This window comes from Lathyrus oleraceus, chromosome 6 (assembly GCF_024323335.1).
Source record: "Lathyrus oleraceus cultivar Zhongwan6 chromosome 6, CAAS_Psat_ZW6_1.0, whole genome shotgun sequence".
Classification (NCBI taxonomy): Eukaryota; Viridiplantae; Streptophyta; class Magnoliopsida; order Fabales; family Fabaceae; genus Lathyrus; species Lathyrus oleraceus.
Window position 1 is genome coordinate 510,462,139 of NC_066584.1, and position 18,417 is coordinate 510,480,555.

The 18,417-nt window shown below is 33.0% G+C and overlaps 3 protein-coding genes across 3 annotated transcripts; 2 read left to right on the top strand and 1 right to left on the bottom strand.

Annotated features, from left to right (window-relative positions):
- Positions 1-782: 782 nt before the first annotated feature.
- Positions 783-1,638, top strand: LOC127096479 (uncharacterized). The gene is made up of 2 exons (XM_051035043.1): positions 783-1,418; positions 1,564-1,638. The coding sequence occupies exons 1-2, from the start codon at positions 783-785 to the stop codon at positions 1,636-1,638; spliced, it is 711 nt and encodes a 236-aa protein (XP_050891000.1).
- A 5,314-nt stretch (positions 1,639-6,952) lies between these two features.
- On the top strand, positions 6,953-7,875 carry LOC127098096 (uncharacterized). Its single transcript, XM_051036597.1, has 2 exons — positions 6,953-7,583; positions 7,728-7,875. The coding sequence occupies exons 1-2, from the start codon at positions 7,113-7,115 to the stop codon at positions 7,800-7,802; spliced, it is 546 nt and encodes a 181-aa protein (XP_050892554.1). The 5' UTR covers positions 6,953-7,112; the 3' UTR covers positions 7,803-7,875.
- A 6,763-nt stretch (positions 7,876-14,638) lies between these two features.
- LOC127096480 (uncharacterized) lies at positions 14,639-15,622 on the bottom strand. Its single transcript, XM_051035044.1, has 2 exons — positions 14,795-15,622; positions 14,639-14,713 (listed from the first exon to the last, which is right to left on the bottom strand). Exons 1-2 carry the CDS (start codon positions 15,620-15,622, stop codon positions 14,639-14,641), a joined length of 903 nt encoding a protein of 300 aa, XP_050891001.1.
- Between the last annotated feature and the right edge of the window lie 2,795 nt (positions 15,623-18,417).

Here is an 18,417-nt window from a genome sequence, read left to right on the forward strand (position 1 = left end):
CACATCGAATTAGTTGTGTGCTTGTCTCTCCTTCACATTTCAAAACTAAATTAATTCATATCTAAATCACAAATTACGAACCCATTTTATAGTTCAACCCTCACAATCTTTTCTCACACTTTTCTTTAACTCAATTATTAAATTTTAATTTTCAACTTCTTTCACTTTCAGATACTTTGCACTTGAACCCTATCTGGGTATACATGTGTGTTTTTTTGTAAAGTTTGAATTTTTTTATGGATTCTATGGAAGCAATCATGACTTGTAAAAGTATATTAGAAGATGACCATAAGAGCTTGAGGCAAACACAATGGTGACTATTAGTGTGTGAGATGGAGTGAAAGTAGCCAAGGAAGTTATGGAGAGAGAAATTCTGATACTGATTTTTTTATGTGAATATTGGTAAAAATAAAAAAAAAGTTTATTAACCTGTTTAATTGGTTACTCCATTAAGTAAAGAAATAAAAAAACTGAATAACGGTCTAATTATTATTGGAGTATGACCCTAGCAGTTCTCAAGTAGTACTACTATGATTGATTGTGACTATAATCATAAATAGATTACCATGGAGTAGTGTAATGTGTGCGTGTGCATTTTAAATTCCAGCACCACCGTTCTGCATGGAGTACTGAACCGCTACTATAAGCTGTAAGAGCTTTCCACATTCCCAAGCTCTTGCTAATTAATGTTAATCTATTTAATTCTCCAACTCTTTTTTTTTTTGCCTATAAATGAACATAGACTCTTCTATGTTTGGATCACACGACAATAGCTTTCAAATATGGCGTCTTCTTCATCCCCAACCAAAGTGACCCTCAAACTTCTTATTGACACCAAGAATCAAAAGGTTCTGTTCGCTGAAGCATCTAAGAATGTGATTGATTTTCTCTTCAACTTGCTTCGCATACCCGTTGGCACGGTTGTAAAACTGCTAACCAAGAATGAAATGGTAGGCAGCATAGGAAATCTGTATGACAGTGTTGAAAAGATGAGCGAGAATTACATGCAAATAGGGCAAACCAAGGAGGTTCTTTTGAATCCAAGAGCTCCATCTGAAATCTCTGGCCTTCTTCCGGCAAATGATGCAGATGCTAACAGCAATGCTGGAGCTGGAGGAACTTTGTTTTACAAATGCCCAAGTAACTGTACTTTTGATGTCACGTGCGATAGCACAACTCTTTGCTCTAAGTGCAATCGAGCTATGAACAGTCTAACACGTTATGTTGGAAAAAAAGTTGTTGATGACAACATATCGACTCAGAATGGTTTTGTGAAAGATGTTATAACTTTCATGGTGATGGATGATTTGGTGATTGAACCCATGTCAACAATATCAAGCATCACTTTGCTTAACAAGTTCAATGTCAAAGAGGTTGGTACCTTGCAGGAGAAGGTTGTTGAGATGGGAATGGATGAGGTAAAATATATTTTTTATGTATTTATGTTTAAATTTTGTTCCTATTTGTTAAATTGGCCATTATATTTCATTATGGGTAAAAATCTTCTTAACTTCGCACATGTTCTAAGTTTTTAAGCTGTTTGATTTACTTTATTTTGAACAGGGCATCAAGTTGCTCAAAGCTTCTTTGCAGTCTAAGATGGTCTTGACAAGTGTTTTCATCAAGAAGAAGATTTGAAGAAGGATGTATTTTAATTTACTTTTTCGTTTGATTTTTAAATTTTTATGAGAACATGGCATGTTCGTTTTTGTGTTGTAGTTTTTACTTTTTGGTTTTGCATGATGCTTTCCATATTAAGGTCGTTTTATTGTTGTCTCAAATATATTCTAGTATCTTTTTATTGAGCAGTGTGACGTACCTTATTTACATGGGTTGTGTTATTGGTAACAGAATTTTTTGACTGAGCAAAGCTATATGTAACAAAAAATCAATCATCCACGCGTATTTTATGATACATTCTATTTTATAGGTCCTTAATGTAAGATTTTTTTTTAAAATTAATTGAAAAATGAATTTATTTCTGTCAATTAAAAAAGACTGTCATTTAATAAGAACTAATAATTTATTTGAAAATTTAACTCTTATTTTAACCATTTGAAAAATTATAGAGATGACTTTGATACATGTTATGAATCTTTTCACACTGATACATAGTGAATAATTATTGTTCTCAATTTAAAAAATAATTTCTTTGGGATAAATAATTATTCTTAAAAATATTTGTTCAAATATCCGTGACATTACTAAAGAAATAACTTTGTTTGGTTCCTTGTGCTCCTTTCGAGTGCATCTATTGCATCTACCATAGAAAGATACAAATAATTATTTTTGTCGTGGATTCATTTGTCTCAATGCTCAACTCTCTGTTATTTCCACTCATTTTGTTTTATTGTTGGTTTTGCTGTGACCAAGTTAATCAACTGAGCCATTTCATATAACTCGAAAGGAGCACAAGGGAACCAAACAAAGTTATTGCTTGTTCGATAGAGAGAGTTATGGATTATGGAGGGTGTGAATCTGAGTTTAAGGAAATGGTAGCAGAACATTGTTCAATTGGGTATGTCACATCATTCGCGATGCAGTCGTGATATTATATTTTTTTTCTTTCAGATTTAGCGTTTTCGTTTTGTTCACACCTACGTTAATACAGTATAGAATACAAAGAAAATGAGCAGTGCTAAAATTGAAAAATGTTTTAAAAAATTATAAGACTTGGCTAATTGAATAAAGTCTTTAAGAAAACTTATAAAACTTGGCTTATCGTATTAATAGAAGTTTGAAGAGGAAGAGGGTCAGCCACGAAATTTTATCCGGTAAAGCTGATATCTTTTTTGTTACAAGAGACTAAATTTAATCAGATTGATGATTTTTTGGCGAGGAGTTTCTGGTGAAGGGAAAAGGTGGGTTGGTCCCTCAGGGGTTCCGAAAGTCAATCGGGTGGGTTGCTAACATTGTGGAGGGAGGGAGTTTGCAATGTTTTGTGTAGTATCAGGGTGCGGGCTTTCTTGGGATCAAAGTTTTATGGAGAGTGAGTGTTACTATGTGGTTAATGTGTATTCACCGTGTAATTCTATTCAGAAGAAGAAGCTTTAGAAGGATCTTGAGGAGAAAAAATAATTTTCGGGTGTTTGGCTAAGGATTTTAACGCGATTGTAAGCCACAAGGAGAGGAAAAAGGAGCATCCACTAAAACAGATCTTCTGAGACGAAGGATTTCAAGTGCTTCATAGAGGATGTTAATCTAATTGATATGCCATATAGAGGAAACAAATCCAGCTGCTTCAGTGGCGACGGGAGATCGATGAGCAGGTTAGATCAGTTCCTTGTTTCTAGTGGTTTGATTGATAGGTTGGGTATCGTAGGGTAGTTGGTTATAGGAAGATTGCCTCGTTTGGCTTGTGATCAATAACTCATATTGGGGTCTGAAACCCTTCAAGGTTAACAATTGTTAATTTGAAAACAAGGATTTCCTTGGTTTTGTTGAAAAGCAGTGGTTGAATGCCTCAAACTAACTAATAGTGTTAGTTTTATAGCTTATTCTAAATATGACACAACATTAGTTTCAATGCCTCAAAAATAAAATAAAGTCGAATTTAAACAATCAAAATTATTAAAGTAGATAAAATCGGGTTAGAAAAGGAAAAAAATTGGAAGAAAGCTCGCTTGCCTGTTACGACCCGTAATAGCCATTACGAGTGGCTGTAACAAGCCTCTGTTTTTTGTCCAAGGGCGTCTCTTATGAAGGTTTGGAGAGTCATGTCTATTACGACCCGTAATAGCCATTTCAGATGGCCGTAACAGACCCCTGATTTTTGTATGGATAATTCTAACTCTTGGCCTTTTTTTTTGCGTTTTATCCACTTTTCATCAATATTTCACTTGGACGCCTATTATGAACTAAAAACAAAGAAAATACAATATCAAAGCATAAAACATGGTAAAATGAAAGGAAAATGGGTGAAAATGATAAAATATAAAGGAAAAACAACTAATAAAAAAATACAAAATAACCACTTATCACGCGTTCTCTCCTCTATCGGTTGAGTTGTATCTCCTTCTCGATTAATATGGGAGGGGCATTAGGACCTCAACGCGATTAACTTCTCCTCCAAAATTTGATAAAAGAGCTTCTAATGAACCAAATATGCATGGCTTGCATTACATTCATTCACATTTTATTGCATCTGCATCTCATCATAATGTATGTCATTTTCCAGACAAAATACAAAAAAACTCATCCATCCTTTGTCCATGATCAGCAAAGTGATTCCTGACACACATTTAGAACAAAGAACCATGTATCAAGAGATGATGGACGAGCTAAGGAAAAGTCATGAAGCATTGAAGGAGGAACTCAATCTTTTGAAGAGCCAAATGGGATGGGTCATGGAATACCTGCAAGCCTTATTGAGAAAATAGGATCATCCCATACCCATTGCTGCAACGGAGGGAGCTACTGCTCCACATCCATCCGGTGTTACCCCAAATCATGGGCAATTCTATGTGGCAACTCCTCATCTACTGGCGTATGACCCCCCCCCTAGGATGTCATCATCAACATCCTCTGCCTATTCCTCCTCAAAATCACCGAAGTCAGGTTCAGAACAAAAATCAGAATCAGAACAAGGGGAACCAAAATCACAACGACCCGATTCCGGTGCCATATAGCAAGCTCTACCCGCAGCTAATCCAGAATGCTTTGGTGGCCCATCGAGCTCTCACACCTACGTCACCATACCTGCCATGGTACAATCCAAATGCAACATGTGAATTCCATAAAAGGGAAGTGGGGCATGACCTAGATTCTTGCTTAGCGCTGAAATCCTTGGTACGAAAGCTGATTAACAAAAAAAAAGCTTAGTCTTTGAAGAAGATCACCCGAAGGTCAAGTGTGGATACCATACTAGAACAATAATGTGTATATATTTCTTTTTAGTTTCTAAGTATTATATATATGTTCATGTGTTTTTTTGGTTACTATATATATATATATATATATATATATATATATATATATATATATATATATATATATATATGTATATATATATATATATATATATATATATATATATATATATATATATATATATATATATATATATATATATATATATATATATATATATATATATATAATGTGTTAAAATTTTGTTTTCATTTTATATACTAGCTCTATTTTGATTCTGTACTAATATAGATTTATTGTGCATTGTGGCTAGTGAGCGTTTTGAGTTTAGATTTTTATTTTTCAATTATCTTGAGTTGATGTAAAAAATATTGTGACATTGCTAAAATAGTTTTTTGGTTGTTGTTGTCTTTCATTACTTTACAATTTCGGAAGTTAAAACTCAATTTAACTTTCGAAAACCGTTTTGATGCATAGATTCACTTGCTCGATTTTTTATAAGAGTGATTCATACATGAGTCCACTTTGAGTTAGCTTAGAGTTAAATTCATTTGCTTTCAATTTAGGTTGGTTTTCGGTCACATGGCTTACTCTTGGTCCTTGTTACAATGAGTTCGGTTTATTTCGGTCCCGTGGCTTACTCTTGGGTCTTCTTATAATGAGCTATTTTCTTTTTGCGTGTTCGCATTTACTTTTCTGTATTTCAATTACCCTGAAATCACTTCAAACCATTTTGATAACTAAAATTGGAAGAAAAAGATTACACTGGATGAAATATCCAGTCGTAATCTCGAATATTAGGCTCAAGTTGTAAGAGTTTGCAAGCCATAAGTATTCGTCTTCTTTTCAAAACGCTCTGATATTCAAATCATTTTCATAATAAATCTGAAGAAAAAGATTACTCTGGATGGAATATCCATTCGTAATCCCGAATATTAGGCCCAAGTTGTAAGAGCTTGTAAGCCATATGTATTCGTCTTCTCTTTAAAATGCTCCTATATTCAAATCATTTTCATAAGTGAATCTAAAGAAAAAGATTACCCTAGATGGAATATCTAGTCGTAATCCAGAATGTTAGGCCCAAGTTGTAAGAGCTTGTAAGGCATAAGTGTTCGTCTTCCTTCTAAAACACTTGTAAATATTCAAACAATTTTCATAAGTAAGTTGAAAGAAAAAGATTATCTGGATGAAGTATCCAGACGTAGTCCCGAGTATTAGACCCAAGTTGTAAGAGCTTGCAAGTCATAAATACTCGTCTTTCAAGCCAAAAAATACATTCAACCAATCAAACTCTTTTTTCGCCGCTGTGTGATTGATCAGAAAAACATTTAAGGTGATGTAAAATAATGCTTCGGCCATAATTGTTGGGTTGAGATAAGTGACGTTTTTCCAAATTTGATTTGAAAATAAAAAAAAAATGTCAGCATTATCTGCATTTCTTAATCTTCAAGTTGCAAACTAGTATCCACCTTTATACTAATTCTAAGTCGAGTACCTCATAACCTATATAAGTCTAATAACATAAAATCATATAGCTAACTGCTCTAGCTTAATTTTAAATGGTTGTTACAATTTGTTACAACTAATATCTTAGGCTTTTGCTGAAATTACTTGTGATGAAAGCTACTTTAGACCATCGCGAACCTTTTCTTTGTGTTACATAAACATGTTCCTTCATAATGAAAAAACAGTACATAGGCAAAGAAGAGACGCTTAAAAATAACAGGAGAGCCAAATAAATTTTTTTATTATAAAATAAAATAATAAAGTGCTGATATAATTGATCATGACTATAATAATAAATAATTAAGTAGATTGTTTAAAAGTTACCATAGGAGTAGTGTAATGTGTGTGCATTTTAAATCACAGGGTGCGTTCCAGCACCACCGTCCTGCATGGAGTACTGAACCGCTACTATAAGATGTAACGGTTTGAATGCAATGTCATGGGGGCTTTCCACATTCGCAAGCTCTTGCTAATTAATGTTCATCTATTTAATACTCAAACTTTTTCTGCCTATAAATGAACATAGCGTCTTCTTCCGTTTTTAAACCACACGAGTATAGCTTTCCAATATGGCATCCTCTTCTTCATCCCCAACCAAAGTGACCCTCAAACTTCTTATTGACACCAAGAATAAAAAAGTTCTGTTCGCTGAAGCATCTAAGAATGTGATTGATTTTCTCTTCAACTTACTTCGCATACCCGTCGGCACGGTTGTAAAACTGCTAACCAAGAATGAAATGGTAGGCAGCATAGGAAATCTGTATGACAGTGTTGAAAAAATGAGCGACAATTACATGCAAATAGGGCAAACCAAGGACGTTCTTTTGAATCCAAGAGCTCCATCTGGAATCTCTGGCCTTCTTCCGGCAACTGACGCAGATGCTAACAGCAATGCTGGAGCTGGAGGAACTTTGTTTTACAAATGCCCAAGTAACTGTACTTTTGATGTCACGTGCGATAGCACGACTCTTTGCTCTAAGTGCAATCGAGCTATGAACAGTCTCACATGTTATGTTGGAAAAAAGGTTGTTGATGACAACACTTCCATTCAGAATGGTTTTGTGAAAGATGTTATAACATTCATGGTAATGGATGATTTGGTGATTGAACCCATGTCAACAATATCAAGCATCACTTTGCTTAACAAGTTCAATGTCAAAGAGGTTGGTACCTTGCAGGAGAAGGTTGTTGAAATGGGAATGGATGAGGTAAAATATATTTTTGATGTGTTATGTTTAAGTTTTGTTCCTATCTGTTAAATTGGCCGTTATACTGCATTGTGTGTAAAAATCTTCTTAACTTCGCATACATTCTAAGTTTTAAAACTGTTTGATTTACTTTATTTTGAACAGGGCATCAAGTTGCTCAAAGCTTCTCTGCAGTCTAAGATGGTCTTGACAAGTGTTTTCATCAAGAAGAAGATTTGAAGAAGGATGAATTTTACTTTACTTTTTAGTTTGATTTTTAAATTTTTATGAGAACATGGCATGTTCGTTTCTGTGTTGTAGTTTTTACTTTTTAATTTGCATGATGCTTTCCGAATGATTAAGGTCGATTTCTTGTTGTCTCAAATGTATTCTAGTAAGTACTTTTTATTGAGCAGTGTGACGCACCTTATTTACATGAGTTGTGCTATTGGCAACATAATTTTTTGACTTAGCAAAGCTATATATAACGAAAAATCAATCATCCACACGTGTTTTATGATACATTCTATTATATATGTCCTTAATATAAGAAAAAATAATTTTTTTATATTAATTGAAAAATCAATATATTTAGTTTGTATGTAGTTAATGTATTGATTTTTTAATAAATTTAAAAGTATTTAATTAATATGCCTTGACAGTTTAAATATTTTTTGGCTAATGCTAACTTGTGTCCTAGGGGCCCAAGATAAGACACCCACTTGTAGAAAGTTTGTTTTGAAAAAACCAATTTTAAAATAAATTTTTTTCCTTTATTAAAATCAATGCACAATTTCCAATACAAAATTATTTTTTGTAGTTCTTATTTTTTATATTCTCAATTAATCATAACTATTAATTTATTTCAAATGTTATATTATTATTTTAACTATTTGAAAAATAGGAGAAACAGATAATTGTGATATAAAATAAATTTTTTTATACTAATAGTGTAAAACAATTATTCTCAATTTATAAAATGATTTTTTTTCTTATTTTAAAGATCTGTTTTTATTTCTTTAAAATATTTGTTGAAGTATGGGTCACATTCATAGTAAAATGAAAGGGCTCCTTCGTTTAACTTGGTCACAACAAAACCAACTACAAAACAAAATGAGACAAGTGAATCCACGATAAAAAATAGTTGTTTGTATCTTTCTTTAGTAGATGGACTAGATGCACTCGAAAGAAGCACAAGGGAACCAAACAAAGTTATTGCTTGAGTGATGGAGAGAGTTATGGGTTATGGAGGGTGTGAATCTAAGTTAAAGGAAATGGTAGCAGAACATTCTTCAATTGGGTATGCCAACTTATGTGTTATCAAAGCTCTCATCATGATTACCAGGTCTCTTTACATAAGGGGAGGCGGAAGCAGTTTGAAGACGAAGAGGGTCAGCCACGAAATTTTATTGGGTAAAGCTGATATATTTTTGTTGCAAGAGACTAAATTTAATTTGGTTGACAATTTTTTGGCAAGGAGTTTCTGGGGAGGGGAAAAGGTGGGTTGGTCCTTCAGCAGTTCCAAAGGTTAATCGGGTGGTTTGCTAATGTTGTGGAGGGAGGGAGTTTACGATGTTTTGTGTAGTTTCATGGGTGCGGGCTTTCTTGGGATCAAAGTTCTATGAAAGGTGGGTGTTACTATGTTGTCAATGTGTATTCACCGTGCAATGCTATTCAGAAGAGGAAGCTTTTAAAGGATCTTGAGGAGAGAGAAAAATATTTTTCGGATGATGAGTGGTGTTTGGCTGGGGATTTTAACATGATTGTAAGCCATGAGGAGAGGAAAAGGAGCATCCACCATAACAGATCTTCTAAGATGAAGGACTTCAAGTGCTTTATAGAGGGGGTTAATCTGATTGATATGTCCTGTAGAGGAAACATATCCAGTTGTTTCAGTGGCGACGGGAGATCGATGAGCAAGTTAGATCGGTTCCTTGTTTCTGGTGGATTGATTGATGGTTGGGGTATCGTGGGGCAATTGGTCGGGTAGCGGGACATCTTCGACCATTGTCCCATTTGGCTTACGATCAATAACTCTGATTGGGGTCCGAAACCCTTCAAGGTTAACAATTGTTGGTTTGAAAACAAGGATTTCCCTGGTTTTGTGGAAAAGGAGTGGTTGGCCCTTTGCGTTGTTGGAAGAAGCGATTTTATCCTCAAGGAGAAACTTAGATTGATTAAAGGGAGACTCAGAATGTGGAATGTGGAGGTGTTCAGTCATTTCAATATGGAGTTGGAGGAAGCAAATGACACAATTAATGAGATGGATGAGCTTTTGGCTTACTGCAAGGAGGAGGAAGTGACGGGTATTGTTGCAAGGAGAAGTAAGAAGTTGGGAATTTTGTGGAGAAGGCTTGATATTAATGAGAATATGTTGATCCAAAAATCCAGGAAGCTTTGGATTATAGATGGGAATTTAAACTCGAGATACCTTCATAACATAATCAAGGGTAGATGGAGGAGGAATTTCATTGGAGTAATTCATTCCGACAGGGGAACTTTATTTTCTGTTGATGAAGTCAAGGAAGAAGTTAGAAGGAACTTTTGTTGTAAATTTTTGGAACCTGAGCTTGATAGGCCGTTGTTGGAGGGTGTTGATCTTAATGTGTTTTTTTAGCTGATTCGAGGATGTTGGTTTTCGGTCTAGGAATTTCAAAAGGTTGTTTGGGGGTGTGATGACTCGAAAAGAGGGAAAGGAAAATATCAATTAAAGCCAAGGGGAACTGAGAAACAGGTAAGGAAGTCAGTTATGCGAGGGAAATGTATTAACACCCCTCACATCCATGGCACTCCATGGAAACCGTTTTAAATGCTCTTGTTTGGATGAGTGTTGCTATTTTTATTTACCTGCAAAATAAAAAATGGGTTTAAGAGCGAGAGAGTGCTTAAGGAGGATTGAGACCCTCATGTCTACATATTCTCATGGTGCAATGAGAATATCAGAGCTTTGTAATTCTTGAAACCAAAGAGAGAAAAGGGGGGAAAGAAAGAAAAGTGCTCGCCAATGATTCACATCCCCGTGCTTACTTACCCTTATAGTGCAATTAGGAAGTCAGAGCCCAGTAGTTCGAAGGACTAAGACTGAAAGAGAGAAAGATTGAGGGTGGTGTTTAAACCAAAAGGAAGGCTTACCAAAGCACGGGGACTGACATGGTAAGGGAAAAAGCGGGAATTTGTCAAGGAACTGGGATTGATATGACAAGGAAATGACGTCAAAACCAAGAAAGGAGGTGTATAACCACAAAGGTGTTAACCTAAAAAAGAAGGAAAAACGGGTTAACCATAAAGGTGTGTCCCAATCGGTGAATGTGACAAATTTTCAACTGCATCCTATCATAATCAATCAACTTGAAAGAAAATATTTCACTAGAAAGGTTAATGAAGATGCAAACAAGCACATGCAGAGATTCCTGACCATGAGTACTACTTTGAAAATTGATGGTCATACTGATGAAGCAAATAACTTAAGAATGTTCCCATTCACTTTATCTGAAGAGGTGGAAGAATGGTTCCACTCTCTTCCAGCTGGCAGTATTACATCATGGGAAGAGATGGAAATAACTTTCTTAAATGAGTATTTTCCAGCATTAGTATTTTTGAGAAAAAGGTATGAAATCTTAAAGTTCAAACAGAAAGATGGTGAATCTTTGGGATATACCTACAAAGGATTCAAAAGGGTCCTGGTAGCTTGCCCAACTCATAATATTGATCAGACTTAACAAATGCAGATGTTTGTCAATGGGCTGGAAAAAAAAGACAAAACAGTTGATTGATACAACATTCTTGATATAGTAAGGCTTATTTTCACCGACAATTTTTTATGGACATAGAAATTAGGGTAAAATGATTAAAGGTTTTCTCACCAAGGACTTGGGAGAAAGTACCATAGAGAACTGATAGTAATTGATATTTGTTGATGCAATAGTGACTCAGAGTTGTTACAGGGACAAATCATACACCTTTCCTGACATTGTTCCTCTTCCCTTGCAAACCCTTATTTTTTCAGTCTTATTTTCTTTTGCCTTTATTTTTATAGCTGAATCTAAAAACTCCAACTATAGTTTTTGTTAATTGAACGATGATTTGAATTCGATATTGACTTGCAGTCCTTGAGATCGACATTTGGGGAATTTCCCCTTTATTATTATAACAGGCAAAATAATACACTTGTTATTTTTCGGATCATTAGTCCAACTCACATTTGACCCAAAGATGCCATAAGTGGGTGTGGGGACGAGTGATGGCGACTCCACATGGAAAACATGTAAGCTCGCCCGACCCAAAGATGCCATGAGAGGGTGCGGGGACGAGTGGTGGTAACTCCACATTGAAAATATGTGAGCTCACCCGACCCACCCCAACACCTCTTATAGGCTTGAATCACCCATCCCACATTATTTTTCTTGATCCTCATATCATGGGTGACATGTTATGTAAGTTATGAAATGAAATAATGGATCCCATTACTGATCCACATAAGTAACAATTTGTCTTACTAAGGGAGAGTATTGGTCCTCCTAACCTCACGTTTCAATCTTTTCAATTAAGTGGAAATGAAGACGAGGTAGCCAATTTAGTCATAGGGTTAGAGCCTATAAATAATCTGACCCATATGGCTAAAGAGAGATAGTCATTTCGTATAGATTCGGCATAAAATACCCTCTTACTCTCTCTTCTATGAAACACAAGTTTTCTTCTTTATATTTATCACAAGTAAAAAGAACAAAGACTGAATCCATATCATAACGCGTCCTACATTTGATTGGAATCTAAAGCTGATAATAAAACAACGATGAAACAACAAAGCCCAACTAACATAGACAAAGTGAAAACATTAATCTTGAATATAATTGAGACGAACACTTATGGAAATAAACATATTAACATAGAAAGCATGATATAAGAACGAGGATCCAATTATGTGACATTCATTTCAAACATCAATTACAAAAGATGTCTTTCATCAGAAAAATACAACACAAATTATTTACTTAATTCCCAAAATATCATAAAGAAAAACTGTTGGGAAAATAACAAAAAAAAATATTACACATTTGGAAGCATACCCACAAAAAGAAAAAGAGCAAAACAAATAAAAAAAAAACTCACAAATTCATTATTCAAACTTCAAATCTTTACAAAACAAAATTACAAACTCTCTTAAGAAGAAGATTGTGAACCCTCAAAACTACAATTTTTGAACATAAAAATTGCAAACTCTCTCTCAATTATAATTTTTGAACGGAAATATTGTAAACTCTCTTTCAATTACAATTTTTTTTGACGAAAAAATTGCAAACCTTCTCTCAACTGTAATTTTTAGACAGCAAAATTACAAATAATTCTAACAAATTATTTTTGAACGGAAAAATAGGAAACCCTCTCAACAAACTATTTTTGCACGAAAAAAAAGAAAACGCTCTCTAAACACACAACTATCCAAAATTTAATACACCAAAAAGACTATATTTTATTTTTGTGTAAAAAACTAAAACTAACTATATTTATATTAATACTCAAATTCTATTTTCTTCTTACTAGTACTACCCAATGTGAGACTTGAATAAATATATTATTTGACCCAACAAATCTTCCCTTCATCCAAAGTCTCAAATATACTCACTTTGTCTTCAACTTCTTCTTCAAAATGATCATTATAATTATAAAAATTAACCATATTTGTAAAATTATCTCTTCAATCTTTTTGTCTTTTTCCTCCCTTGATCAATTTTTTTTGTTACTATTCCTTTTTCACTTGATCAAAATGTTTTGTGACTCTTCATTCCTCCCTTGATCAAAATCATAGCCCTGATACCAGTTATTAAGAAAATAACAAACAAACAAAAATTCTACGCACGCAGAAGCATACCCACAAAAAGAAAAATTCAAAAACAAAACTCACAAATTCATTATTCAACTTCAAATCTTTACAAAACAAAATTACAAACTCTCTTATTAAATTGCAAATTTTAAGGAGAAAAATGAAAATCCTCCAAACATTATTGAGAACAAGTGTGATTTATATGGAGAAATAAGTGTGAGTTTTAAATCCCATATTGCTTAAAAAGTGGAGGTTGAACACTTTATAAGTAAGCTTATACATCTATCACCTTAAAATTTTTGGTGAACATGTGGTGCATGTCTCATTTGTTTGAGTGAGTCTTTGACCTTTAGGTGAATGTTATACCAATGTGAATGTTTTCTTCTCATGATGCTCCATCAGGGGTATCATAGTCTGCTTCGAGTAAGGGACCGACTCCTTGTGTCGAAAGTCTTCCTGACATGGTGGTCTGGAGGCGTGTCGCGTTTAAATGTCCATGACGAGATAAATGTGTCTTTCAATGGCGGTACAAGCATATGGAAGAAAGAGCTTCCGCTTTAGGGGAAACATAGTGGATGGACTCACATTTGAGGAGGAGATTGTTGAGAACAAGTGAGTTGTGTGGAGAAACATGTGTGAGTTCTAAGTCCCACATTGTTTAAAAAATAGAGGTTGAATACTTTATAAGTAAGAAGACCCATACTCCTATCGCCTTAAGATTTTTTGGTGAATATGTGACCTCTCTCACTTGTTTGTGTGGTGAGTCTCTGACGTTTAGACAAGAGTTAAACTCAATATAAATATTTTTTCAGAAACAATTGTTGTAAGAACTAAATAAGACTATTATAAGTTTTGAAAATGATAATTTTTATTTTGTTAGTTAAGGAACCTTACCATAAGAAATGGAAGTGTTAGTATTATAGCATCAAAGTGGATAATATTATAGACATACATTTTTAAAATTAGTGATATTAACTAGATATTTATACATCAAAATTATAATAATAGAAATTTCACTTTTTATTTTAAATAGAGAAATCTAGTAAAAAAATATCACATAGGATCCCGATATTATAGAACAATATATTATAGATGATAGTTATCATTCAGACATTAAAGCCCCATCACAAGGAACAAAAAAACAAAATTCCAGTCTCACCTTCTTATGTTTTGAAGACTTACTTAAAAGAGAAGGAAAAAAAAAACATTTGTAGATAAACAAACAACTATCTTATTACCCCTTGCATCTCGGTTTTCAACTTTGCTTCTTGATAAAAACACTTGTCAACACCATCTTTGATTGTAGAGACGCCTTAAGCAACTTGATTCCCTGTTACACAAAAAAAAAAAATATAATTCCAAAATTACAACTGAATTAGAAAATTATACACATAACGAAGTTAGTTTTTACCTCATCCATTCCCATTTCTACGTTCTTTTCTTGCAAGGTACCAATTTCTTTGACATTGAACTTGTTCAAAAGTGTGATGCTAGATATTGTTGACATTGGCTCAATCACCAAATCATCCATCACCATAAATGTTACAACATCCTTCACAAAACCACTCTTAATATTTGTAGAAACTTTCTTTTCAGCAACATTCTTATTTCCAACATATCGCACTTCATTGTTCATCGTACAGCTGCAATAACCATACCCGGGACGGCAAGGACAACGAAGTTGGTTATCATATGTCACCTGAAAATTACATTTATTTTGGCACATGTATAACTTGGGTCCTTGGTCATCATCAGAATTGGCATCATTCTGGGTAAGAAAGCCAGAGATATCAGTTGAAGAGCTCTGAGCTCTTGGGTTCAACAAAATATCTTTAGTTTGGTCTGGCAGCATGTAATTCTGGTTGAGGTTTTCGACACTCTGATAAAGATTGCCTAAGCTACCTACCATGCCATTAGCACTTAGGAGCTTAACTACAGTTCCTATAGGCAAGCAAAGAAGGTTAAACAGAAAGTCTACAACAGACTTTGAAGCTTCAGCAAAGAGAACTTTTTGGTTCTTTGTGTCGATGAGAAGCTTCATGGATACTTTGGTAGATGAAGAAGAAGCCATATTATACTGAAAGGTTTCTTTTACAGTATAAAAAGCAACAGATGAGACTATCCATTTATAGGAAAATAGAGTTATAAAGAAATGGAGTTTGGATTGTGGAAAGCCAGTAGTCGCTTGCAGTGATTCCTTGCCGTTATGATTATCATCTATTAATATCCAAGTCTTCATAATGTTTTTTCATTCATATTAAAAATACAATAAAGACAAAACATCAATTTTGTGTACTTTTTTTTTCTTTCAAATATATCTTTTAAAGTTTTATTTTAAATTTTAACTTAAGTTTTTCACACGATGGTTTATTATTTTTTATATCATATCTTTAATTATTTTATAAATATTTAAAATAAAAGTTAAATTAATTAAAAATAAAATATAGTTTTTTTTTATTTGGCATAATGTATTCATCATAAATATAAAGATAAAAGTTTTTTTTTTTAATTTGGCATAATTGTGAAGACTAAGTATATTAAAGTGTCCTCTTGTATATCTTGTATATCTCAAACTCGAATTCTTCTAATAGTAGAGTTGATTTTTTTTAATTAGTCGTTTAATGAGTCGAATTTAAATATCAAAAAATAAAATGAAGTTAAATATAATATTTTAATATAAATCTAAAATAATCGTATATCTTGATTTGAGAATTTTATTTTATATTTGAGCCGATATATGAGTGAGTGTCTTTTGCCTTATGGTGGAGAATGTGATGGAGAATTCTTAGTGGTCTTCTTTCATGGTGTTTTTTATTTGTTGGTGAATTTTTCGCCTAACCTAAAACTCAAGAGGCAAAAAGGGAACAACAAACGATAAACAACTTCAACAACTCATTTATCACCCTAAAGCAAAAACTCATTTATCAACGCAAAACAACTTCAACAAAGAAGTAAATCTAAGAAAGATACAACTCAAATAAACACTAATGATTTTCATCTAGTACCAAAATATTAAATAACTTAAATATTATTTACATCAAAACTAATATATTATAAACATATATTATAAATTCATTGTCGCACTATAGCCTATAAATGCCAATGAAGTAAGATATCCAACATGAATGATGTAATGTCGTTAAAAAATCATATAAATTTGAAGAAAATGTAAGATCACTTGATTAGAAACAATCACAAACTTTTATGTCATAAAAAATAATTAATATGTTAATTTAAACATTTATTATACTCTCTAAAAAATTAACAATGTCGACAAAGACAATGTTGATAATGTGTTTAATGACATAATATTCACACTCGTATCCTCCTAATTGTTTGCTCGTCTATAAATTTATTTTTTATAGTAAGTAATAATACATACAAAAACACATGTAATGTTTATATAAATGAAAGTCACAAATAATAGACTTATTATAGGGGTATAAGTTTGAGCTTTTTTCTAGTCCTTTCAACATTTTGTTCCCTCCACAACTTTACATGCCGAAAACAATTTAAATATTATAGAGTGAGCTAGTTAAAAGTAAAAGAAAATAATATTAAGTCTCATATAACATAAACTTGCTTAACAACCACTACTACAAAATATATCTATCGTAACATATTTTTACATCAATTAATCAATCAACCGAAGTAATAGCTTAAATTTAGGCGCTTGCATTTTATTTAATTTTGTTAACAGATCTATCACAATGGTCGACAATAACAATATTGGTTATATATTAAAGCTTACCGGCTTTGAATCCCAACACCAATATGTTTTTATTTTTTCTATAGGGCAAAGAGTTTATCTATTAATTTCTATATTTATATAAAAATTAAAAATAATTTCACCGCGGTTGTATTTGTCAATTGTGGTTACATGTCACCTAAAATTAAATTGTTTTACTACGGTTGGTCTTTTCAATTTGGTGAAATATGTTTCTTTAAAATAAAATAAAAATGTCATATTTAGTTTATTTTCTTCCGAACACAAGTGCCCTAGCGAAGAACACAAACGAAAGTTATAGTGAAACTTCCAAACTTCATCATCTTTATCATCATTCATGTTCTTTAGCTTATTGTTGTCGCACACGCACGAAGGTTGAGTTTTCGCGAAGTCCTCCAGATACGCGAAGACTTTACAATAAGGTTTCTTGGTTACAACCTATTCTTCAGTTTACGACACATTATCTATTTCATCACTTTTGTCACCATTCATGTAGAGTTTTAAGTTTTAGTGTTGTTAAATGTTATATTATTGTAATAAAAATTGATTAGAAAATCGTATTCCTATATATTTTATGTATGAACCTCTAGAATGTTCTGTGAATATAGGTTGTGTATGCAACATATTAGTATGTGAGAATGTTGTGTGAATATTATTTTATAACGATATTAGTATGTTGTGTGTAGAATTAATGTGTCATTTGTGTTGTTGTGATTGAATGATATTGAGATTGTTTTTATGTTGTTGGAATGCTATATATTATTATGATTCAATGATACGAATATGAATATTGTTTTATAACTTATTGTGTTGTTGTATTGTTAAGTGACTCTACAAGTGTTTGTTATAAATTTCATAATTTATTATGGATTGATAGTTGGATGAAAGCGGATAGAATAAGTCCCACTGCAAAAAAAAATATGTCTTGTCTGGCGGCAGACATACTGCAGTGGTTGTTCGGAACCACCCACATAATGCATTAACTGTGGCGATTGTGTCAGAACCGCCCCCAAGACACACTAATCACGGCGGTTGCAAACCCCCACCATAATAAAGTAGATAACTGCGATGATTACTAAAATATTTACAGTTGTTTTCTAAATATATTTGTTAATTACAACAGTTAAAAATTATCGCGGCAGTTACGTCATCAACATTGAATTTGCGTCATGAATTTTCTTTTAAGTGCGTCTAATAAAAAGTTATCATGACGCTTTATTTACGACGGCAATTAAATCATTTATTTGTGATAATTAATTATAAAAATAAATAAAAAATCTCGTCCTTTTAAAATATTAACGTTTAAA

Excerpts from the sequence above, each read along its gene's own strand:
- LOC127096479 (XM_051035043.1), top strand. The coding sequence starts at position 783 with ATGGCGTCTTCTTCATCCCCAACCAAAGTGACCCTCAAACTTCTTATT. Across the intron at positions 1,419-1,563 it reads TTGAGATGGGAATGGATGAG|GGCATCAAGTTGCTCAAAGC; the intron begins GTAAAATATATT and ends TATTTTGAACAG.
- LOC127098096 (XM_051036597.1), top strand. The coding sequence starts at position 7,113 with ATGGTAGGCAGCATAGGAAATCTGTATGACAGTGTTGAAAAAATGAGC. Across the intron at positions 7,584-7,727 it reads TTGAAATGGGAATGGATGAG|GGCATCAAGTTGCTCAAAGC; the intron begins GTAAAATATATT and ends TATTTTGAACAG.
- LOC127096480 (XM_051035044.1), bottom strand. The coding sequence starts at position 15,622 with ATGAAGACTTGGATATTAATAGATGATAATCATAACGGCAAGGAATCA. Across the intron at positions 14,714-14,794 it reads TAGAAATGGGAATGGATGAG|GGAATCAAGTTGCTTAAGGC; the intron begins GTAAAAACTAAC and ends TTTGTGTAACAG.